The following is a 25056-nucleotide window of genomic DNA, read 5'->3' as shown; positions in this document are numbered from 1 at the left end:
AGAAAGGAAACGATGACCAACTATATGCTAAACATATCCATATACGATTACTAAGTTTCCGAAAGAATGTCGAAGATCAAGATTACATTTCCTACCTTTTCTGCATTTACACCAACAATTTCATTTATAACATTCTAATCTATAGAGAACTGGATAGATCAGGTTTTATCCACCAATTAATCATTACCTTTTCCTACAGTCCTTAGTCTAAAACCAGTCACAAAACGAAATTGGTGCGGAAAATCTACAAGCATATATATGCCTCATATGCGATTATTTCATCACGGATTCATCCGAGCCAACACCTAGAACCAAAATCCCCTTCTTGTTCTGAGTCTCCTAATCTACCACCGCACCCCAATTCCACAACTTCGCCAAATCTTGTCTTTGCGATGGAGAATGTTGCCGTGCTGATTGTTGGTGCCGGTCCAGCAGGCCTCGCGACGGCAGCATGCCTTACCAAATTCTCCATTCCCTATGTCATTGTCGAGCGCGAGGACTGCAGCGTGTCACTTTGGCGCAACCGCGCATACGACCGCTTGAAGCTGCATCTTGCAAAGGAGTTTTGTGAGTTACCACACATGTCATACCCAGTAGATGCACCAACATACATACCAAAAGCATTGTTTGTCAAGTATTTGGATGACTATATTATGCGTTTCAATATTCAACCCAAGTATCTCACTAGCGTGGAGTCATCCACATATGACAATGACAATAAGTGTTGGTCCATCGTGGCCCGTGACATGGTGGAGAGCACAACAATGAATTTCAGTGCAAAGTTCCTTGTTGTGGCCGAGTGGTGAGAATAGTGCCGAGAATATTCCGGTGATCCCTGGACTTGACGGTTTTCCGGGTGAGGCCATCCATTCGTCAAGATACAAGTCGGGAAAGAGCTTCTCCGGTAAGAGTGTGTTGGTCATTGGATCTGGCAACTCAGGGATGGAAATTGCTTATGACCTCGCGACCCATCGTGCCAATACTTCGATTGTTATACGAAGCCCGGTATGTGCACTTTTTAATTTATTTGGTAATAAGATACAATTTCTTAGTATTATTAGAACTAGAATGTTATTTTCTTGTATCATGCAAGTTGCAAAGATGTGTGACGTTTTTTTGGGTGCAGATTCATGTAATGACGAAGGAACTCATCCGGTTGGGGATGACACTAGCCCACCATCTTCCACTGAATCTAGTGGATAACCTCCTTGTTATGGCCGCAAAATTCATATTTGGAGACCTATCAAGGAATGGCATCACAATGCCAAAAATGGGTCCCATGATGCTGAAGTCAAAAACCGGCCGATCCTCTGTGATTGATGTTGGCACTGTTGGGTTAATAAAAAAAGGAATCATCCAAGTAAGTATATCCTTGGACCTAATATAGAGCTTATATATACCATATATATACCATATATATTTACTATGCCAGTTTATTAACATTTTATTTACCTCTTATAGGTTGAAGGAAGCATTAGTAAAATCATGGGAAATATAGTTAAATTTCAAAGTGGTGATGAAATCTCCTTTGACGCAATTGTGTTTGCAACTGGATACAAGAGCACAACAAACGTGTGGCTCAAGGTACAAACATTGATTTTTTTATGCCTAAGTCAAATTCGTTTTTAAGAAAAAATCTTAGAACTTCTAACCAAGTTATTTGACATTTATGTGTGTAGAATGGTGAGAGCATGTTAAATGACAATGGACTGCCTACCAAAGATTATCCGAATCATTGGAAAGGTGAAAATCAGCTTTCTATGTCTTGGATTGGCGAGGAGAGGATTGGCCGGTATTGCCGCGGATGCCCATAATATCGCCAATGACATTAAATCTGTGATATCATCTATGTCCGGCTAAATTGGCATTTATATGTAATTTAATGGGTCAAGTCTGTGATATCTTTGAGACATTTTCATGCCATGGCTCGTATGTACAAGGGAGTAAACTCTGCTCTTGTATATTAGCAACGAGGGCCATGTAGTTCTATTCTCGTTGTCTAAAAGGGGCTTTGTAATTTTTGCTGAACTTATGGTTTTCTACCGTACTTTGTTTACCTTGAATTCATATAAGCAAAATTCCTGGGATGATGAGCAGTGTATTTTACGTCAGAAAAAACTCTTGTGGCATGTTTACCCCCAACAATGAACCACGGGGTAATCATCAACTACATTATTCGCTAGGATCCATTTGAGAGTACTTGTAATGCCATTCATCGAGTCCTAGGATGACACTACGAGATGATGATTATATACTATATGAATGCAGAACAGCCGTTGATTGTCAAAATTATGGATGACTGAATTCAATGTTAGAAGCTTCGAAAGAAAGTAATATTATCCTAGAATAAATAAATGTTCTAAAAAACAGTACTTGAAGATGAATACAACACGAGTCAATATGCCAATATGCCATGGTCACCGGTGCAAATTCTAGGAGAAGTGAAGTTTGAGGTCACAAAAATTGCCATATGTGCCAGGTGTTGGAAGAAATTCAGTTTTGTCGGCGAGTTAAGTTAGAAAACGAAGCATGCTTCGGTGCACCTCCTCGCTCAAACTCAAACACATCAAGAGCTGAGATCACTTCATACCCTTTCATAAGTTTCATTACGAAGCGGGGTACGGAGCGATCTCAGCCTTTGATGTGTTTGAGTTTGGGGAGAGAGGCACAACGAAGCAAAAGTGTAGAAAATAAACCATGGTGATCTTCTTCTCGACCTGGTCGTTTTACCGTTTCCAGCTAGATTAGATTGTCGACATGAACTTGTCGTGAAATGGCAAGAGTCAACAACATTGTGGCGACATAGTACGGTACCGAGTGAGGGCAATGGGATGGCGTGCGACCGTCATCGAATTGTAGGTAGTTTTGTCCTTGTCTTCTTCGTGTGAGTACTTTATCACTTTGTCTCCACCACTGTTTATCAGGTTCAGAGAGATTGACAACTGCAAATGGTATCAGAGCCAAGCATCAACACTCTTGTGATCATGACTTAGACTCCACCACCTTCGTCGAAGTCACACTCGCTCTCGCAGATTCCGCAACACACATGTGACGAGAGTCGCGGGTGAAGCAGTGTTTGCGCCGCCCATCCATGTTTAATTGCCCCGTTGTTGTTGCCTCTAGTTGGCTAGTGTTGCCTTCGGTTTCCTATAAATTTGTTGCCTTGAGTTGGGTAACTAATAGCTTGTTTATAATTGTTGTTGCCAATTTTCATATTTTCTGATCAAACGCGTATCATTTAGATTAGTTTGGTCACACTAGTTCCTGTCCCCGCATGGGTTAAGCTCCTAAACAAAACAATGCATTTCCCCCAAGACACATACGTTAACCCATACTCTCCTCTGCCTTGTCTTTGATGTTTTTTATTTTAGGTTTGAAGATGACATTTTGAACCTGTATGGGGTGTAATTTGAAGAACAAGATTGGGAGAAGACCAAGATTAGTTTTAGGATTTTCTAGTATTTTTTTTTTTGATATTTGGTCACTTGTCATAGTAAAGCTTGGCTATAATCATGTACACTTGTAATTACATCATTTTTTGACTAATCTGATCTCACTTTCCTATGTTGTAATCTTTTAGAAAACTCCTAGCTTAGCTTAGTTTTTCTTGTCCTTGTTCGTCCTTGTTAATCTAATCTTTGTTTGTTATGTTGTAACCTCGGTGTCTCGTTGGCTATGCAATGCCTTTTCATTCCATTTGTAATTACGTCATGTGGACTAGTAACAACTCTTTGTAATATTCTTTTAAACTCTGTAGTAGTCTTTTGATTCAAAATTTATTTGAGATGTACATTTCAACTATGTATATGAATTCTTGTTTGAATCAATAATATTCCATGGGTTTCTTAAATGTTGAGTTAAAGTTGAAATTACAAATTGTAACATAGTTGGTCTTTTGTAAGTTGTGCTTATGCATCTCAGTACTTTTAATTATTAATTATTTACCATGTGTTGCAAAGGTAGCAAAATAAGCAAAGATCATGCCCACTTCCATAACTCCGTGCTAGTTACTTTAATCATTTAAAGACTTTGTTTTTCCTACTTACGGGTGCATGAGATGCATTGCACACATGTATATTCCTCGTTCTCGTCAACAAACCATGTCTTTTCAGGGCGAGGTGTGTTTTCCATAATATAAATTGCATGTAAAATACGAAGTATACTCTTTGTTTTATTGTAGTAGAAAATTCTGATGTTGCTACTTTACATCACCCCTGTAACCACAAATTTCCATGCGGACAAGACATTGGAGTATACATGTTTACATATGGCCGGTGAGGCGGTGATCATTCATAAAAGTAGCAAAACGAGAATAAGATGCAACAGAGTTCACCTAAGCAGTGTGCAAATTGTAGCATGGTGGAATAGTCCATTTGCGCGAGGATGACATCAGCTACATATAAATGTTGTGGTCTACTTAGTCTAGTGCATGGTGGGAAACCTTTTTTGGGTAAAAATGTTGAGAAACGTTGACTCATCCTTATCCTACCAAGTGCATGAAAGGTAAGAAACACCTGGATGATATGTACTGTGAGCATATCTTGTCCTAAAAGAATTTTAATTGATGGCGATAGCAAAGGAAAGAAATGCGACGGTAAAAGAGAGAAAGGAAACGATGACCAACTATATGCTAAACATATCCATATACGATTACTAAGTTTCCGAAAGAATGTCGAAGATCAAGATTACATTTCCTACCTTTTCTGCATTTACACCAACAATTTCATTTATAACATTCTAATCTATAGAGAACTGGATAGATCAGGTTTTATCCACCAATTAATCATTACCTTTTCCTACACTCCTTAGTCTGAAACCAGTCACAAAACAGAATTGGTGCAGAAAATCTACAAGCATATATATGCCTCATATGCAATTATTTCATCACAGATTCATCCAGCCAACACCTAGAACCAAAATCCCCTTCTTGTTCTGAGTCTCCTAATCTACCACCGCACCCCAATTCCACAACTTCGCCAAATCTTGTCTTTGCGATGGAGAATGTTGCCGTGCTTGATTGTTGGTGCCGGTCCGGCGAGCCTCGCGATGGCAGCATGCCTTACCCAATTCTCCATTCCCTATGTCATTGTCGAGCGCGAGGACTGCAGCGCGTCACTTTGGCGCAACCGCGCATACGACCGCTTGAAGCTGCATCTTGCAAAGGAGTTCTGTGAGTTACCACACATGTCATACCTAGTTGATGCACCAACATACATACCAAAAGCATTGTTTGTCAAGTATTTGGATGACTATATTATGCGTTTCAATATTCAACCCAAGTATCTCACTAGCGTGGAGTCATCCACATATGACAATGACAATAAGTGTTGGTCCATCGTGGCCCGTGACATGGTGGAGAGCACAACAATGAATTTCAGTGCAAAGTTCCTTGTTGTGGCCAGTGGTGAGAATAGTGCCGAGAATATTCCGGTGATCCCTGGACTTGACGGTTTTCCGGGTGAGGCCATCCATTCGTCAAGATACAAGTCAGGAAAGAGCTTCTCCGGTAAGAGTGTGTTGGTCATTGGATCTGGCAACTCAGGGATGGAAATTGCTTATGACCTCGCGACCCGTCGTGCCAATACTTCGATTGTTATACGAAGCCCGGTATGTGCACTTTTTAATTTATTTGGTAATAAGATACAATTTCTTAGTATTATTAGAACTAGAATGTTATTTTCTTGTATCATGCAAGTTGCAAAGATGTGTGACATTTTTTTGGGTGCGGATTCATGTAATGACGAAGGAACTCATCCGGTTGGGGATGACACTAGCCCACCATCTTCCACTGAATCTAGTGGATAACCTCCTTGTTATGGCCGCAAAATTCATATTTGGAGACCTATCAAGGAATGGCATCACAATGCCAAAAATGGGTCCAATGATGCTCAAGTCAAAAACCGGCCGATCCTCTGTGATTGATGTTGGCCTTGTTGGGTTAATAAAAAAAGGAATCATCCAAGTAAGTATATCCTTGGACCTAATATAGACCTTATATATACCATATATATTTACTATGCCAGTTTATTAACATTTTATTTACCTCTTATAGGTTGAAGGAAGCATTAGTAAAATCATGGGAAATATAGTTAAATTTCAAAGTGGTGATGAAATCTTATTTGACGCAATTGTGTTTGCAACTGGATACAAGAGCACAACAAACATGTGGCTCAAGGTACAAACATTGATTTTTTTATGCCTAAGTCAAATTCGTTTTTAAGAAACAATTCTTAGAACTTCTAACCAAGTTATTTGACATTTATGTGTGTAGAATGGTGAGAGCATGTTAAATGACAATGGACTGCCTACCAAAGATTATCCGAATCATTGGAAAGGTGAAAATCAGCTTTACTGTGCTGGATTGGCGAGGAGAGGATTGGCCGGTATTGCCGCGGATGCCAATAATATCGCCAATGACATTAAATCTGTGATATCATCTATGTCCGGCTAAATTGGCATTTATATGTAATTTAACGGGTCAAGTCTGTGATATCTTCGAGACATTTTCATGCCATGGCTCGTATGTACAAGGGAGTAAACTCTGCTCTTGTATATTAGCAACGAGGGCCATGTAGTTCTATTCTCGTTGTCTAAAAGGGGCTTTGTAATTTTTTATGAACTTATGGTTTTCTACCGTACTCTGTTTACCTTGAATTCATATAAGCAAAATTCCTGGGATGATGAGCAGTGTATTTTCTGTAGAAAAAACTCAAGTGGCATGTTTACCCCCAACAATGAACCACAGGGTAATCATCAACTACATTATTCGCTAGGATCCATTTGAGGTACTGTAATGCCATTCATCAGTCCTAGGATGACACTACGAGATGATGATTATATACTATATGAATGCAGAATAGCCGTTGATTGTCAAAATTCTGGATGACTGAATTCAATGTTAGAAGCTTCGAAAGAAAGTAATATTATCCTAGAATAAATAAATGTTCTAAAAAAACAGTACTTGAAGATGAATACAACATGAGTCAATATGCCAATATGCCATGGTCACCGGTGCAAATTCTAGGAGAAGTGAAGTTTGAGGTCACAAAAATTGCCATATGTGCCAGGTGTTGGAAGAAATTCAGTTTTGTCGGCAGTTAAGTTAGAAAACGAAGCATGCTTCAGTGCACCTCCTCCGCTCAAACTCAAACACATCAAGAGCTGAGATCACTTCATACCCTTTCATAAGTTTCATTACAAAGGCGGGGGTACGGAGCGATCTCGGCCTTTGATGTGTTTGAGTTTGAGGAGATGGGGCTACTTGAAGCAAAAGTGTAGAAAATAAACCAGGGTGATCTTCTTCTCGACCTGGTCGTTTTACCGTTTCCAACTAGATTAGATTGTCGCCATGAACTTGTCGTAAAATGGCAAGAGTCAACAACATTGTGGCGACATAGTATGGTACCGAGTGAGGGCAATGGGATGGCGCTGACCGTCTGAATTGTAGGTAGTTTTGTCCTTGTCTTCTTCGTGTGAGTACTTTATCACTTTGTCTCCACCACTGTTTATCAGGTTCAGAGAGATTGACAACTGCAAATGGTATCAGAGCCAAGCATCAACACTCTTGTGATCATGACTTAGACTCCACCACCTTCGTCGAAGTCACACTCGCTCTCACAGATTCCGCAACACACATGTGACGAGAGTCGCGGGTGAAGCAGTGTTTGCGCCGCCCATCCATGTTTAATTGCCCCGTTGTTGTTGCCTCTAGTTGGCTAGTGTTGCCTTCGGTTTCCTATAAATTTGTTGCCTTGAGTTGGGTCACTAATAGCTGGTTTATAATTGTTGTTGCCAATTTTCATATTTTCTGATCAAACGCGTATCATTTAGATTAGTTTGGTCACACTAGTTCCTGTCCCCGCATGGGTTAAGCTCCTAAACAAAACAATGCATTTCCCCCAAGACACATACGTTAACCCATACTCTCCTCTGCCTTGTCTTTGATGTTTTTTATTTCAGGTTTGAAGATGACTTTTTTGAACCTGTATGGGGTGTAATTTGAAGAACAAGATTGGGAGAAGACCAATATTAGTTTTAGGATTTTCTAGTATTTTTTTTGATATTTGGTCACTTGTCATAGTAAAGCTTGGCTATAATCATGTACACTTGTAATTACATCATTTTTTGACTAATCTGATCTCAGTTTCCTATGTTGTAATCTTTTAGAAAACTCTTAGCTTAGCTTAGTTTTTCTTGTCCTTGTTCGTCCTTGTTAATCTAATCTTTGTTTGTTATGTTGTAACCTCGGTGTCTCGTTGGCTATGCAATGCCTTTTCATTCCATTTGTAATTACGTCATGTGGACTAGTAACAACTCTTTGTAATATTCTTTTAAACTCCGTAGTAGTCTTTTGATTCAAAATTTATTTGAGATGTACATTTCAACTATGTATATGAATTCTTGTTTGAATCAATAATATTCCATGGGTTTCTTAAATGTTGAGTTAAAGTTGAAATTACAAATTGTAACATAGTTGGTCTTTTGTAAGTTGTGCTTATGCATCTCAGTACTTTTAATTATTAATTATTTACTAGGTGTTCCAAAGGTAGCAAAATAAGCAAAGATCATGCCCACTTCCATAACTCCTTGCTAGTTACTTTAATCATTTAAAGACTTTGTTTTTCCTACTTACGGGTGCATGAGATGCATTGCACACATGTATATTCCTCGTTCTCGTCAACAAACCATGTCTTTTCAGGGCGAGGTGTGTTTTCCATAATATAAATTGCATGTAAAATACGAAGTATACTCTTTGTTTTATTATAGTAGAAAATTCTGATGTTGCTACTTTACATCACCCATTGTAACCACAAATTTCCATGCGGACAAGACATTGGAGTATACATGTTTACATATGGCCGGTGAGGCGGTGATCATTCATAAAAGTAGCAAAAACGAGAATAAGATGCAACAGAGTTCACCTAAGCAGTGTGCGAATTGTAGCATGGTGGAATAGTCCATTTGCACGAGGATGACATCAGCTACATATAAATGTTGTAGTCTACTTAGTCTAGTGCATGGTGGGAAACCTTTTTTGGGTAAAAATGTTGAGAAACGTTGACTCATCCTTATCCTACCAAGTGCATGAAAGGTAAGAAACACCTAGATGATATGTACTGTGAGCATATCTTGTCCTAAAAGAATTTTAATTGATGGCGATAGCGAAGGAAAGAAATGTGACAGTAAAAAGAGAGAAAGGAAACGATGACCAACTATATGCTAAACATACCCATATACGATTACTAAGTTTTCGAAAGAATGTCGAAGATCAAGATTACATTTCCTACCTTTTCTGCATTTACACCAACAATTTCATTTATAACATTCTAATCTATAGAGAACTGGATAGATTAGGTTTTATCCACCAATTAATCATTACCTTTTCCTACACTCCTTAGTACTGAAACCGGTCACAAAACGAAGTGGTGCGGAAAATCTACAAGCATATATATGCCTCATATGCGATTATTTCATCACGGATTCATCCGACCAACACCTAGAACCAAAATCCCCTTCTTGTTCCGAGTCTCCTAATCTACCACCGCACCCCAATTCCACAACTTCGCCAAATCTTGTCTTTGCGATGGAGAATGTTGCCGTGCTGATTGTTGGTGCCGGTCCGAGCAGAGCCTCGCGACGGCGGCATGCCTTACCCAATTCTCCATTCCCTATGTCATTGTCGAGCGCGAGGACTGCAGGTGCGTCACTTTGGCGCAACCGCGCATACGACCGCTTGAAGCTGCATCTTGCAAAGGAGTTCCGTGAGTTACCACACATGTCATACCCGGTAGATGCACCAACATACATACCAAAAGCATTGTTTGTCAAGTATTTGGATGACTATATTATGCGTTTCAATATTCAACCCAAGTATCTCACTAGCGTGGAGTCATCCACATATGACAATGACAATAAGTGTTGGTCCATCGTGGCCCGTGACATGGTGGAGAGCACAACAATGTATTTCGAGTGCAAAGTTCCTTGTTGTGGCCGGTGGTGAGAATAGTGCCGAGAATATTCCGGTGATCCCTGGACTTGACGAGTTTTCCGGGTGAGGCCATCCATTCGTCAAGATACAAGTCGGGAAAGAGCTTCTCCGGTAAGAGTGTGTTGGTCATTGGATGCGGCAACTCAGGGATGGAAATTGCTTATGACCTCGCGACCCATCGTGCCAATACTTCGATTGTTATACGAAGCCCGGTATGTGCACTTTTTAATTTATTTGGTAATAAGATACAATTTCTTAGTATTATTAGAACTAGAATGTTATTTTCTTGTATCATGCAAGTTGCAAAGATGTGTGACATTTTTTTGGGTGCAGATTCATGTAATGACGAAGGAACTCATCCGGTTGGGGATGACACTAGCCCACCATCTTCCACTGAATCTAGTGGATAACCTCCTTGTTATGGCCGCAAAATTCATATTTGGAGACCTATCAAGGAATGGCATCACAATGCCAAAAATGGGTCCAATGATGCTCAAGTCAAAAACCGGCCGATCCTCTGTGATTGATGTTGGCACTGTTGGGTTAATAAAAAAAGGAATCATCCAAGTAAGTATATCCTTGGACCTAATATAGACCTTATATATACCATATATATTTACTATGCCAGTTTATTAACATTTTATTTACCTCTTATAGGTTGAAGGAAGCATTAGTAAACTCATGGGAAATATAGTTAAATTTCAAAGTGGTGATGAAATCTCATTTGACGCAATTGTGTTTGCAACTGGATACAAGAGCACAGCAAACGTGTGGCTCAAGGTACAAACAATGATTTTTTTATGCCTAAGTCAAATTCGTTTTTAAGAAACAATTCTTAGAACTTCTAACCAAGTTATTTGACATTTATGTGTGTAGAATGGTGAGAGCATGTTAAATGACAATGGACTGCCTACCAAAGATTATCCGAATCATTGGAAAGGTGAAAATCAGCTTTACTGTGCTGGATTGGCGAGGAGAGGATTGGCCGGTATTGCCGTGGATGCCAATAATATCGCCAATGACATTAAATCTGTGATATCATCTATGTCCGGCTAAATTGGCATTTATATGTAATTTAATGGGTCAAGTCTGTGATATCTTTGAGACATTTTCATGCCATGGCTCGTATGTACAAGGGAGTAAACTCTGCTCTTGTATATTAGCAACGAGGGCCATGTAATTCTATTCTCGTTGTCTAAAAGGGGCTTTGTAATTTTTGCTGAACTTACGGTTTTCTACCGTACTATGTTTACCTTGAATTCATATAAACAAAATTCCTGGGATGATGAGCAGTGTATTTTCTGTAGAAAAAACTCTTGTGGCATGTTTACCCCCAACAATGAACCACAGGGTAATCATCAACTACATTATTCGCTAGGATCCATTTGAGGTACTGTAATGCCATTCATCAGTCCTAGGATGACACTACGAGATGATGATTATATACTATATGAATGCAGAACAACCATTGATTGTCAAAATTGTGGATGACTGAATTCAATGTTAGAAGCTTCGAAAGAAAGTAATATTATCCTAGAATAAATAAATGTTCTAAAAAAACAGTACTTGGAGATGAATACAACATGAGTCAATATGGCAATATGCCATGGTCGCCGGTGCAAATTCTAGGAGGAGTGAAGTTTGAGGTCACAAAAATTGCCATATGTGCCAGGTGTTGGAAGAAATTCAGTTTTGTCGGCAGTTAAGTTAGAAAACAGAAGCATGCTTCAGTGCACCTCCTCCGCTCAAACTCAAACACATCAAGAGCTGAGATCACTTCATACCCTTTCATAAGTTTCATTACGAAGGCAGGGGTACAGAGCGATCTTAGCCTTTGATGTGTTTGAGTTTGGGGGAGAGAGGGCACACTGAAGCAAAAGTGTAGAAAATAAACCATGGTGATCTTGTTCTCGACCTGGTCGTTTTACCGTTTCCAACTAGATTAGATTGTCGCCATGAACTTGTCGTGAAATGGCAAGAGTCAACAACATTGTGGCGACATAGTAGGGTACCGAGTGAGGGCAATGGGATGGCGCTAACCGTCTGAATTGTAGATAGTTTTGTCCTTGTCTTCTTCGTGTGAGTACTTTATCACTTTGTCTCCACCACTGTTTATCAGGTTCAGAGAGATTGACAACTGCAAATGGTATGAGAGCCAAGCATCAACACTCTAGTGATCATGACTGAGACTCCACCACCTTCGTCGAAGTCACACTCGCTCTCGCAGATGCCGCAACACACATGTGAGCAGAGTCGCGGGTGAATCAGTGTTTGGGTTGGAGGCAAGGTCGTGTGAGAGGGAGGCGGTGGTGGTAGGGCCGTCATGTACCCAACCAGTATAAGCTACCAGTAGCGTGGTAGACGACACGTCTCCGATAACGTACACCAATGGTGATATATCATCGACGTGCCGGGTACACACCACATAGGGCTTTTTTGGCACGCCGCAAATAGACTATTTCCTACTAGTGCCTCCATCCCCTGTCCCCTTGAGAGTTGACTGTGCCCATCCAGCGTCCATTCCCTACTCATCCGCGTGATCGTGCCACTTGGCGCAAGGATGGGAGAGGTTGTTGGGATGCTTTTGTAGATACCAGGGTTAGGATTAGATTTAGGGTTATGTTTTTCGTTGTGGCACTTAGCCTTGTTTCGTAACGAGGCATTGATCTGGGTCGGCGAGCGACACTGGACATCGGCAACATGCTTCTCTGATCCGCATCAATGGAGGTCAGCGGTTATGCATGGATTTGGCGTAAGCTTCTTCAATAAGCTCGTTGTACCTCTCCCTTGTCAACTTTCTTCTCGCCTCCATGGAGGAGGAGGGGTTGAGGTGGAACGGGAGAGACTAGAGGTTCGGCTTCGCCTACTCTTTTCTTGTTGATGCTGTCATGGTGATATGAGTGAAGGTGAAGAGGGAGGAAGCTCTCAATCTTCTTAATTGGTCCCATGCTCATCATTAACGACAGTCATCTGGAAGTACGACGTGTTTTGTCACTTGCCGGTTTCCATGCCGTTGAATCCTCTGACCAAAAGGTGTCAGTTTCAAGAATTCCTCCCATACCAAGGTTGGCAAGACCGCAAGAAGGGATGCAATCCATCTTCCTCCCAGCGTTCGAGCCATCTACACCCTCAAGGTGCTGGAGTTAGCGGCGTGGCAAAATCATGGCACCTATTGGTTTCGTCCCTGGCTACGATGGCGCTGGCTTAGTGAAGAAAATGAAGTTTGGACCCAATCACGTTTTCACTTTTCCCCTTAGGGTCCTCCTTGCAAAGTTCAGGGACTGGGCTGTAATTTATTTTTTATTTCAGTCCCTTGTTGGGCTGTCTTGTAATTGTTGACCTTATCTAATAGAGCAGCTTGGGTCCTTTGTTTAAAAAAAAAACCTGTCACGGGCGGAAAATAAAGCGAATTTCCCAAGCGGGGCCTCAGGGTGTATAGTTTTACGTGGGTTAACAATAGCATCACCAATTTGACCCGGCCCAACAAGCAGTCGAATGTATGCAGTCGTCCATTGCGGGATGGCCTCACAAGTTCTATCTCTTCTCGCCTAGAGCACAAAATGCTGTGAGTGAGCAGGGGAGAAGAAGATGGCTGCCACCAGCCTCAGTTCCCCTCCCTCCAAGGTTGCCACTGCCAAAGTAAGCTTCCGGTCCATCCTCTTTCCCCCCCCCCCCCCCTTCTTTTTTTTCTCCAATCTCTTGGAATCGTGTTGTTTGAATTAGAGCTGATATTATGCCGGTCAGGCCTTGTAACGAGTTTAGCGCACGACGAGATTGAAATTCTGCTTCTCAATTTAGTTCGCACTTTGAAATACTAGCACCAATTTGAGTATAGGTTCATCTGACAATTTGAGTATAGTTGTTGGACTACTCTGTAGTATCATGCTGAAGTTACGTGAATTGCTTGCTGAATCTTTGGTTCTTGTATGCACGCAGCGAGGAGGCATCTCCAAACCTTCCTCGTCCTACACCCAGCTCGCCTTCTGCTCCAGACATGCCTTCCATAAGATAGGAACCGCCACAGCTCTGCAAAGGCCTCAGAATGAGCTCAAGCACGGAAGGCCCTGCGCCACCACGGACAACGACCGGGCGGCACCGGCAGAGGCAGTACAGGAAACAACCATCAGCGCCGGCCAGCAGCCGCAGCCGATCGAGCCGCCGAAGCGGGTGCCGCTGACGGCGCGGGAGCGGCTGCGCGCGGCGCGCGTGCTGGGCAAGTACGCGGCGGAGCCGGCGGACAAGAAGAAGGGGCCGTCGGAGTTCAAGAGCGGGCTGCTGGACGCGCTGCGCGAGACGGAAGGCGGCGGCGGCAAGAAGGGCGGGAGGAAGCGGTCGGGGCTCCCCGAGGCGCCGAGCAACCTGCTGGACGACAAGAAGCGGGGCATGCCCAAGCCCGGGTGGACGTTCGACTGGATGGCGGCGCTGCCGGTGGGCACGGACGTGCTCATCGTCGCGGCGTCCTTCAGCATCATCACCACCGTCATGTTCGGCACCACCTACCTCGTGTGGAAGCTCGGCGCCATACACTTCAACGAGTACTAGCACGTCTTCGTCTTCGGCTCGCTGTTGCTCTAAGCAAGTCTTTAATTAGCTCACTAGATTGGGTGGTAGGAACAATCTATCTGGATTCTGGAGTGCTTGACCTGATGATGCTGGGTTCGAAAGTTTCGTGGTTTTATGTACAATAATGCCGTTTACTGTTTCAGGCAGATTTTGAGTACAGAAATACACCATGTTTGTATGAATTACGAATACTGAATTTGATACTATAGAAGTTACAAAACAGTCTTGTACAATCTTTGGTGTTTAATGAACACAAATGTGGCTGTAGTTTAGTGGTGAGAATTCCACGTTGTGGCCGTGGAGACCTGGGCTCGAATCCCAGCAGCCACACATTTCTTTTTTGCCGTATTTTACTAACGGTTAGATCGTGCTGGATGATTAACGGCCTTGATTACACTATATTGATGCACTGACAACCAGGACCCACAGTTTGCCCTCCCCCTCCCCCTCCCATCCCCTTCGTCTCCGCCGCTCGCCCAGCGCCATAGCCGATTTCCTCCCATCTCGAGTTTCTCCGCGCGATGGACCCCGACGGAGGCGCCACCACCGCCTCTCCATCTGCTTCCGCGGCAGCCCCAGGTGATTTTTCCCCATTTCCCCCTGTACTCGGTCGGACCAGTGCCACCGTCAGACGCTAAAACCCTAGCGCGCGCTTTGTCGAACCATTCCTTGCAGGCGCGGGCGCGGAGATGAAGGAGGGCGTCGGCAAGCAGGTGATGGTGATCCTCGTCGGTCCCCCGGGGAGCGGCAAGTCCACGTTCGCCGAGGCCGTCCTAAACGCCGCCAGCGGCCGCCCGTGGACCCGCGTCTGTCAGGTGAGCTCCACGCGCTCCCTTCGTGCTAATTTGCTGCTTTCTTCTGAATTTGATGTTTGAAGGAAAGAATTCGCTGATGTCGAATGGGGGTTCATCTGATGCAAGGTCTGAAAATGCTTGCATTTTAGGAGTAATTAATATATTATGTTACTGGATTATTAAGTTTGAAAGATCAATTCGATCTAATGGGAGTAATACTGAACTTACAGAAATGGCACCACATGTGGATTTAGAAAACATCTCAAACTTAAAAACACTTAAATCCTATTTCCTGAGTTTGTAGGAGCAATTCGAGTTGCACACTTGGCCTGCCATGAAACGAAGGAAGTCCTGCGCGATTTTACTTGTCTTACTACATGTTAAGAATCATATTCTTCAGCCGAAAATCCAGTTGATGTAACAATATTCTATTTGGGTGCTTATTATTGTCTAGGACACAATTGGAAAGGGCAAAACTGGGACCAAAATACAGTGCTTGAAGGCCGCAGCAGACGCTCTGAAGGAGGGAAGGAGTGTTTTCATTGACCGGTGCAACTTGGAACGTGAGCAGCGCGCTGATTTCGTGAAGCTTGGTTGTACCGTACAAGCGGATGTGCACGCTGTTTTCTTGGATCTCCCTGCCAAGGTTTGCATCTCGCGCTCAGTTAGCCGAACGAACCATGAAGGGAATGTGCAGGGCGGGATGGCTGCCATGGTTGTGAACCGCATGCTGAAGAAGAAGGAGACGCCCTCGCTCACTGAAGGTTTCAGTCGGATCATGGTCTGTCAGGATGACGATGACATTAAGAAGGCAGTTGACACATATAGTGCTTTAGGGCCTTCAGATAGTCTTTCTTCAGGACTATTTGGCCAGAAGAGCAAAGTGCCTGTACAAGCTGGTATAATGAGATTTCTAAAGAAGGTAGATACTTCTAGTGCTGAAAAATCCAGTGGAGCTATGCTTTCATCAAGTGGTAGAAAGCCAGGGCAGCAAGATACATCACCAAAACAGGTCAACCCTGAAGCTGTTGGCACCTCTTCAATGGAAGTAGAAAACAAGTCGAATAACATGAAGGGAAATGAAGAAAAAAGTAAAGAAAGTGCTTCTTCTGACATCAGTTCGCTGACTTTAGCATTTCCATCAATTTCTACTGCTGACTTCCAGTTCGATCTTGAGAGAGCGTCTGAGATTATAGTGGATACAGCTTCTGAATTTGTGCAGAAGCATGATAATGGAAGACTAGTTCTTGTGGACTTGAGTCAGAAATCAAGAATATTGTCGTTGGTCAAGGACAGGGCTGCTAAGAAGAACATTGACTCCAGAAGATTTTCCACATTTGTAGGGGACATCACCCAATTGAAGTCAAAAGGAGGTCTTCACTGCAATGTGATTGCTAATGCCGCCAACTGGTAATTTCTCACTTTAAAGATGCAAATGTTCTATTAAATACATATTTACGTCCAGATTATGTTATATCATTGATTCATTGAGTACTTGAATACTGCTTTATTCCTGCTCGGATTCAAACTGGACATTTGTTTTTTATCTTCTGCAAGCAAAAATGTTTAGTACCCTCCCTCATCTATCATGGACCTGAAGATGATACCTGTAACTTTCATGCAGGAGGTTAAAAGCTGGAGGTGGAGGGGTGAATGCAGCAATATTTAATGCTGCTGGAGAAGATTTACAGCGTGCAACCAAGGAATGTGCTGACACATTGAGACCTGGTAGCTCTGTTGCCGTTGCACTTCCATCTACTTCCCATCTGCATCAACAGGAAGGGGTGACCCATGTCATACATGTTCTCGGACCAAATATGAACCCAATGCGGCCAGATTGTCTGAAGAATGACTATACCAAAGGGTGTAAGATTCTTCACGATGCATATACTTCACTTTTTGAGAACTTCGCATCCATTGTCCAGAGCCACACGGTGAAGCAGAATGATGAAACTTCATCAAAGAAGTCAGCGTCCGGAGTGATATCACCTAATGATTCAAAAATGAAACGACAGGACAGCCATGATTCTGAAAGGGCCAAGAAATATAAGTTGCTTCCACCTATTTTGACTTCAAGGCAAAACCATGAGCACAAAGGGACTAACACTGGAAATTATCATGATAAGTCCATGGGGTCGTCTGATGCTCCGAATCAAGCTAGAGAGGAAGACAGCAAGAAGAATGGTGCGGTCAGCAATAAGACTTGGGGAAACTGGGCACAGGCTCTTCACGAGGTTGCCATGCACCCAGAAAAATACAAGAACTCAGATTCTATCCTGGAGACGTCTGATGAAGTTGTTGTTCTAAAGGACCTCTATCCAAAGGTATTGTGAAATTAAAGATCCTTTCGCCTTTATCTCTATGCTATCGATTACTGTGGTTGACATGTCAAGAATGCTCTTCATATATGCAGGCCAAGAAGCATGTGCTGGTGATATCTAGGAGAGATGGTCTTGATTCTCTAGCAGATGTCAAGAAAGAGCACTTGTCTTTGCTGAGGAGTATGCATTCAGTTGGGGTTAAGTGGGCACAGAAGTTCCTAGAGGAAGATGCATCTCTGATATTCAGACTTGGATATCATTCGGTACTGTCTTAACTCAGTGTTGAACTGTTTATTTCCCAAAGTTTATGATGGCATGAGCAAGATCAAAACTTATGTCTTTGGTTTCTGCAGGTCCCATCCATGCGGCAGTTGCACCTTCATGTTATAAGTCAGGATTTCAACTCACCCAGCTTGAAGAACAAGAAGCACTGGAATTCCTTCACCAGCGCGTTCTTCCTTGACTCTGTCGATGTCATGGAGGAGATCGACCAGCAAGGATCCGCAACCATCAGCCCTGACGAGAAACTTCTTGCAATGGAGCTGAGGTGCCACAGATGCAGAAGTGCCCACCCGAACATCCCCAAGCTCAAATCCCACATCGCAGCCTGTAAGTCCTCATTCCCCTCCCATCTTCTGAAGAAAGACAAGCTGTTGTCGTCAGATTCAACACTGGGTATGGACTGCGCCTAAAAGAGTGAACTCAACAGAACAGAATGATCCTTGTAAGCACATTTTGCATTTCGTGCTGTTAGAAAGGATGGACCACTTATGGGTTTCTCTGCCAATGTTGCACAAACAACTTCCTCTGACGTTTGCTGAGCTTTTGTAAATGCTCATGTCCTATTCTGCATTCCATATGGTTTCTTGCATGTCTTCACATCTTTGTGTTAACCTAATCACTACTATACGTGCATAGGTATCGATACAATGTTCTTGAATAGAAATATGGAGTGAGATATTAGTGCATTGGATCCAGTTACAAAATATTCCAACACAAAGTACTTGTGCAGTTGTGCTCCATTAAAAGTACAAAGTAGTGCTCGTCCGGCTTGACATTGACATGTGAGCTGAGTACTTTTGTTCCACCAAACCTACAAAGTAGTGCTAATTATGCCAAAATGATTTTAGTTTTTTGTTTGTTTGCTTTTAGACACACAAACTTCCTGTATTTGTGAGTGAATCAACCGCGCTTGGAATCATCGTCGTTCAGGATCTCGTAGAAGATTACTTGATCAATGGACAATGTTTCCTGGACGTGCTGTTCTTTGAACCTGGAAGTAAGGAAGAACGCCATGACAGGTGAGAAGCGCATGCCTTGCAAATCATGTTCAAGCTAATGATCCTTAAACGTAACTGGTCTATGTAGCTAGTGGCAAAATAACACAAAATAGCTTGACAATTTAGAGAGTAGAGGACGCGTAAGGGAGATGGTTAGCTAGTTTCAAGAAAGAACTCTGAACCATCATGATGACTTGTCTTCATGACCTGACCCCAAGATTCAAATGTTGAATCGTCGCTTCCCTCTGTCAAAACGAAATGCCGTTTCCCTTGCCAGGAAAACAACAGCAGATGAACCACACCGCCGAGCGGCAGATAACTCCGTCCCATGTCCCCCTCACATGCGGAAACTTCAAAGGTTGTATCTATCTCCTTTTCTGTAGTGCACAAAGCAGCCTTTGATATTTGCGGTGCCCACGTAAACGCAAAGCATTGCTTCTGCTTTGGTTAATTAATAATGGCCGATTGACCATTCCTGTGCACAGGGACCCGCCTTAGTCGGCTAAACAACAGAAGGTGGCACTTTTAAAAACCACAAACAAACATATGGCTCCATTAGAGGCAACGAGTGCTTCATCAGTTCTGTGCAGGTGCACGCACGCTGGGCTTTGCTGAGAGGAAGGTGCCAAGTAGCGGCTAGTGCCAAGCCTACTTGCTCCACTTTTTAGAAGAAAAACAAACAATCTGCTCCAATAGTTGAAAAGGAGCATCAGATGTGCCCTTGCTTTCATATTTGCTAGTTTCAGTGTTCATGCACGTTGTATCATGGATCTAGCGCTCCCAGATTCCTCAAGCAGCCACTCAGAGTAGCTCATGGTTTTCAGTTATTCTCCTGCGACCATTTTCGTAGTAAATAAGTGTCGTCGAGTGTTCTCGATGTGGAATTGTGGATCTAGTGCTCCCAGATTCCTTTCAGAGCCGGAGTGGCTCATGATTTTCAGTTTTACTCGGCCGCAACATTTTCCTAGCAGATACTAGTACACAAATAGCCAAGAAAAAATGTCTCATAATCTTCGTAGCATTCGCACCAACAGGGGAATATCTCAACTAGGCACAGGACTACAGAACAGAGGAACATAACAGAAGGGCAAAGGCAAATTGTTCACGTTATTTGATGGCGCCCAACAGCCAACGTGTTGCTACTACTGCTACAATTGAGGCACGCATGCTTGGTCTACTGAGGGTTTGGTGGCCTAGAGTTGGCAGCAGATACCCTGGAGCCCCATTCCAGAAGCTCTTTGCTGGTATCGTCCTTGTGCGCGATCACCTCGATGAAGCAGAAGGAGTCCTTTTTCTCCCCTAGCGCAGTCTCTATCGCCGCCGTCAGCTCCTCCTCGGACTTCACCTGGAAAACACAACATTATCACAGCATCCATCAGCAGCAATTCCAAAAGCTTGCATTGGTCTTTGCAAATTGCAATGTACAACTGCTTACCTTGGCAGTCCAGCATTTGCCCTCCCCGTTGTGGATTGCGTCCACAAAGCCGGTGTAGTTCCAGTTCTTGATGACATTATAAGGTCCGTCGTGGATCTCCACCTCGATGGTGTATCCACCATTGTTGATCAGGAAGATTATGCTGTTCTGCTCGCACCGCAGCATAGTCGACACATCCTGTGCTGTCACCTGTAGAAAATGGTATTTCCCACATTAGAAACAGTCTAGTGCGCCAAATTGCAGCACATAGCAGCAGATCAGACCAAGAGATATTTCACCTGGAAGCTCCCATCACCAATGCAGGCAATTACACGCTTATCGTTTGCCCCTTGTGCGTACCCAAGCAATGCACCCACTGACCATCCAATCGAACCGTACTGCATTTGGAATTCATACCTGCAGATGTGCAAACAACTCTGCTTAGCACACGGCAAAGAAGAAGGAAGCATGCACTAATACGACATTATAGGATCAGAATGCTCACCCACAGCCCTCGGGCAGCTTCAGCTTCTGGCAATTGAACCACGAGTCACCGGTCTCGGCAAGAACTGCATTGTCACTCGTAAGCATATTCTGGATGTGCTTGAAGAGCACATTGACACGCAGCGCCTCGTTCGCCTCGCCCTTCAGTGGATGACCCTCAGGCACAAATATCCTCTTGTAGTTCTCGTAGGCAGTGGTGTTCTTCTGAACCCGCTTAGCCAATTCAGACAAGTACTCCTTCATCATAATGCAGCCGAATGCCGGGCCGTTTCCAACGGTTACACGATCAGGCTGCACGATGATAGCCTTGTCCTTCTTGAGCAGGAAGGAGTAGCCAACAGAGCTGTAGTCGTTGAAGATAGGGCCTGCGAAGAGGTACGCGTCGGCCGACTCAACGATCTCGGCGCAGAAGGCGGTGCTGACGGCGCCCCAGTAGGTGCCAATGAAGTGCGGGTGCGTCTCGGGCACAAGGCCCTTGGCCGATGGCATTATCGCATAGGCATAGCCACTGGAATCGACGAGGTCCCCGAAGGCCTTTGCTGCCTTCGCCACGCGCAATTTGGGGCCGGCAACTAGGACTGGCTTCACCGCCTTGTTCAGGAAGTGGACAGTTGCCTCCACTGCAGCCTCGAGCCCCATCTTGTTGCTCATCCTGAAAGTTCACAGCACTCATCAGAAGGCTTGCAATAACCATATGAAAGGACAAAGTGCAATTTCACAACAGTTCAATTAAGCTCATCAGGCCACTCTAAATAGAATTTACCATCTTAAGTTCTCAATACTAGCTAGGCATAATTTCTGGGTGACAAAATTTGAAACTCCCAGCAGTTAAGTAGTACATGCTAATCAAGAGTTGAGGCATAGCGTGGTGTGCACGAGTGGATGATTTGGGGGAAGTGTTCCATGATCCAATATATAATATAACACTAAAAAAGAATACAGAAAAAACAAAAGGCTGATGAGAAATATTACTTGGGGGCGAGGTACAGGGGGACTGGATCAGGGGTAAAGGTGGGGTGAAGTAGCCCGGGGAGGTTGCAACTGATGCTGATATACACGGGTTTGCTCTCCCTGAGCGCCGTGGCAATCGCGGTGTCGATCTGCTCGTGCGCGTCGTCCAAATTGGTGACCACTGCCTGAATGAATTTAGGAACCAACGAGATTTAGAGCTGCTCCTGAAGCTGAACTAATTATTACAGCAATCAGGGACGACGCAAATGGTTGAAGAAGAAAGAATACCTGGTGGCAGGTGACGGTCTGGAAGCAGCGGAGCTCCTGGGAGAAGTCCGGGACGCCGATGGTGTGGTGGAGGATGCGGTTGGTGCCGTAGTCGTTGGAGTTGGGCCCGCCGGCGATGCAGATGACGGGGAGGTTCTCGCTGTAGGCCCCCGCGATGGCGTTGAGCACGCTGAGCCCGCCGACGGTGAAGGTGACGGCGCAGGCCCCCACGCCGCGGGCGCGCGCGTACCCGTCGGCCGCGTACCCCGCGTTGAGCTCGTTGCAGCAGCCGACGAGGCGCAGGCCGGGCTCGGCGATGAGGTGGTCGAGCAGCGTGAGGTTGAAGTCCCCGGGCACGGCGAAGACGTCGCCGACGCCCACCTGCACGAGCCGCCGCGCCAGGTGCCGCCCCAGCGACGCCTCGCCGGCGGCCGGCGACGCGGACATGATCGGCGCCCCGTGCGCCGACGCCGGGCAGCCCACCGCGCCGTTCGCCGCCGTCGGCGCCGGCCCCACGGTGGTGTCCATCACGATCTCAGGGCGGGGAATTCGCTGGTGGAGTGGGGGGATGACACCGGAGCAGAGTGGCCGAGTGGTGGTTTCGGGGAAACCTTGGTTGGTTTTGTTGCTTTGACGTGTGTCGGGTCTGGGTGTGTTTGGTGTGTTTGACGATGTGAGCTTTGGTGTCCTCGTTTTATACCTGGGTGGCACGCGGACAGCGAAATGTGATTTACTCAGATGATAGGGGTGTTCCTGCAAAATGTGCCCGCCTTTTTTCTTTCCTTCGGGAAAGGGAAAACCACGGGCCGAGCTGCGCCGCGGTAGGAGCTGCCCCGGTGAGGCTTACCAGGCCATGCCTGCCGTATCCTGGTCCACATGTCAGCTGCACATATTGGTATCAGCTCAGAACCTTGATTAGATTCGCCGTGCGAGCCAGGGGGACTTGGGACTGGGGCGTGCCTGGCGGACGGCGGTATTTGGTTTCGTGCATGAAGTCGCGGTTTTGGATCTTGTTTGCTGCGCAGCCAAGCTTGATCGCTCGATTTTTTACTTGAGCTAATTACACGTTCGTTCCAAAAGTTGTTCTCTAGATGCATTTTGATCCCACTACTTGTAAATTGGGATGAAGTAGTCTCAATAGTTGTTTCACCCTTTTAACTCTAATTGCTGTTTTGGCTCTCTGTTGGCCGCCACGTGGTAGTTTTGATCAGATTTGGTGATTTTGCTGATAACCCTCTCTCCTTCGCGACTTGGCGCAACAAAGCCCTCCCGTAGCCAGGAGATCCTCGCTTTATTGCGTATCTCTAGTTTCGTTGGGCTAGAAGGAAGGCACGCCGCGAATGATTTTTTTCAAATATGTGCTGTGAACATGCATGATTTTTTTCAAATTTTTTCGCAATGTTTAAATTTGGATTTAGGCTGCATGTCACACGGTGACATGCAAAAGGTGCATGTCACCTGATCTCTGTCCGGTACGTAGTTAGTCTCCTTGATTTCGCTCTGAATTTCCGTGTTGGTGTTGTAACCACGGGGTTAAGGATTCGTCGCTGATGATAATCATGAATGATTAGTTGGTTGTTGTGGATGAAACATATATGATTTAGGTAGTCTTTAGTAGTATGAAGAGCATAGTGTAGTGAATTTTTTTTGGAGCAGTTGATTTGGTCCAAGGAAATGTCGGGTGTGTTGGTTCTTGACGGCACAAATTTGATGAAATTGTCGAAGAAGGTAAACTTGATGTTGTTCAATGACAATAGTGATGATATATGTACTACATGTAGTGGTTCTATGTGCTTTGTACTGCTTTACCATCATGCCATGTTCCTTGCTCCGAATTTGTAGTGTACGTTTCATATTTAGTCAACAATAGTGAGTGACATTAAATAATGTGCATTATCATTGACTACTTATTGCTTATAGTTTTGTTCAGGAAACGATCCTCACGTGTTTACCGTTGAGATTGAGCATTATGTGCTTTTTTGTGGTTTGAGGGGCAATCTCACGTACACAAGTGGAACTCTCGATTACTTTGACTACTGTCACTCTGATACATTTTCAATGTTGTGGCTTGAAGAATTTCTACATCACCTAGATCACCTATTTGATGGTAGGGTGTACTTGTACTGATTGAAGCCAGGGCAGGATATAATGGATGGAGTTCAGTGCTTGAAGGATGAGAAGGATGTTCTTGATATGATGAGTGTTGTTAGCATATCTGATATTAAAATGGAAGAAGGACAAAGGAGTGGAAGAGAAGAGGGTTGGACTTTTCTATAGCTGCAGATCCAGGACAAGGGCAAGGTAATACTGTAGTTGCAGGTGATGGAAAAGGGCAGGAATAGTTCTGGGGATGATTTATTGCTAACTAAAGTAGTGCAAGATGATGACAATGATAGTGATTCATATTTCGTTGACAATGACAATGAGATCGAAGATGGTGATGATGATTTATTTCTTGACAATGTGGACGTAGATGTAGAGGATGCCAATGATCAAGACAATGTTGAAATAGAAAATGAACAAGCTTTAGATGACAAAGACCTAAATTTGAGAGAAGAAGATGAGAAGCAGTTGCAGTCCACATTCAAGTCTTCAATCCAGTTGTTGATATGGATAATCCAGTATTCAAAGCAGGTACGGTTTTTGGTAGTGTGGAAATATTGAGGGAGGCACTAACGACTTATAGTGTGAGGAACAGAGTTAAGGTGATCAAGGTGAAGATTGCTGCACTTTGCAAGCCTATGGGCCCTTGGTTTCTAAAAGCTACTAAATACTGTAGGAAAGAAGGTGCTTTTACAATGAGAAAATATTTTGGCAAGCACACATGCAAGGGGCAATATGGGAAATCTGGGCATTGCTCCTTTTCTTGCCAAGAAATTTATTCCTAAAGGCAGAGACAACCAGAAAATTGACTTAGCTACATTTGCAGGAAAAGTTCAGAGGGAATATAACTTGTGCCCAAATAGATGGAAAC

At 43.9% G+C, this 25056-nt stretch overlaps 4 protein-coding genes, 1 non-coding gene and 2 pseudogenes across 5 annotated transcripts; 6 read left to right on the top strand and 1 right to left on the bottom strand.

The window, feature by feature from the left end:
- The first annotated feature begins 392 nt into the window (after nucleotides 1-392).
- LOC124698155 lies at nucleotides 393-1860 on the top strand (annotated as a pseudogene).
- A 3150-nt stretch (nucleotides 1861-5010) lies between these two features.
- On the top strand, nucleotides 5011-6451 carry LOC124698154 (probable indole-3-pyruvate monooxygenase YUCCA10). The gene is made up of 4 exons (XM_047230671.1): nucleotides 5011-5606; nucleotides 5728-5962; nucleotides 6053-6175; nucleotides 6272-6451. Exons 1-4 carry the CDS (start codon nucleotides 5047-5049, stop codon nucleotides 6449-6451), a joined length of 1098 nt encoding a protein of 365 aa, XP_047086627.1. The 5' UTR covers nucleotides 5011-5046.
- A 3132-nt stretch (nucleotides 6452-9583) lies between these two features.
- On the top strand, nucleotides 9584-11044 carry LOC124695467 (annotated as a pseudogene).
- A 2426-nt stretch (nucleotides 11045-13470) lies between these two features.
- Nucleotides 13471-14729, top strand: LOC124698153. The gene is made up of 2 exons (XM_047230670.1): nucleotides 13471-13627; nucleotides 13925-14729. The coding sequence occupies exons 1-2, from the start codon at nucleotides 13577-13579 to the stop codon at nucleotides 14528-14530; spliced, it is 657 nt and encodes a 218-aa protein (XP_047086626.1). The 5' UTR covers nucleotides 13471-13576; the 3' UTR covers nucleotides 14531-14729.
- Nucleotides 14730-14809: 80 nt separating this feature from the next.
- Nucleotides 14810-14881, top strand: TRNAH-GUG. The gene has a single exon. It is a non-coding gene; the product is annotated as a tRNA-His (tRNA).
- A 191-nt stretch (nucleotides 14882-15072) lies between these two features.
- On the top strand, nucleotides 15073-18483 carry LOC124695466 (transcription factor bHLH140-like). The gene is made up of 6 exons (XM_047228308.1): nucleotides 15073-15130; nucleotides 15227-15366; nucleotides 15800-16755; nucleotides 16970-17669; nucleotides 17759-17929; nucleotides 18020-18483. Exons 1-6 carry the CDS (start codon nucleotides 15073-15075, stop codon nucleotides 18356-18358), a joined length of 2364 nt encoding a protein of 787 aa, XP_047084264.1. The 3' UTR covers nucleotides 18359-18483.
- A 1514-nt stretch (nucleotides 18484-19997) lies between these two features.
- LOC124695465 (pyruvate decarboxylase 2-like) lies at nucleotides 19998-22610 on the bottom strand. The gene is made up of 6 exons (XM_047228306.1): nucleotides 22104-22610; nucleotides 21837-22000; nucleotides 20866-21516; nucleotides 20660-20777; nucleotides 20382-20570; nucleotides 19998-20291 (listed from the first exon to the last, which is right to left on the bottom strand). Exons 1-6 carry the CDS (start codon nucleotides 22608-22610, stop codon nucleotides 20121-20123), a joined length of 1800 nt encoding a protein of 599 aa, XP_047084262.1. The 3' UTR covers nucleotides 19998-20120.
- Nucleotides 22611-25056: the final 2446 nt, after the last annotated feature.

Source organism: Lolium rigidum, chromosome 3 (assembly GCF_022539505.1).
Source record: "Lolium rigidum isolate FL_2022 chromosome 3, APGP_CSIRO_Lrig_0.1, whole genome shotgun sequence".
Classification (NCBI taxonomy): Eukaryota; Viridiplantae; Streptophyta; class Magnoliopsida; order Poales; family Poaceae; genus Lolium; species Lolium rigidum.
The sequence above is the reverse complement of the archived record's forward strand: the minus strand, read 5'-3'. Positions and strand labels throughout refer to the sequence as shown.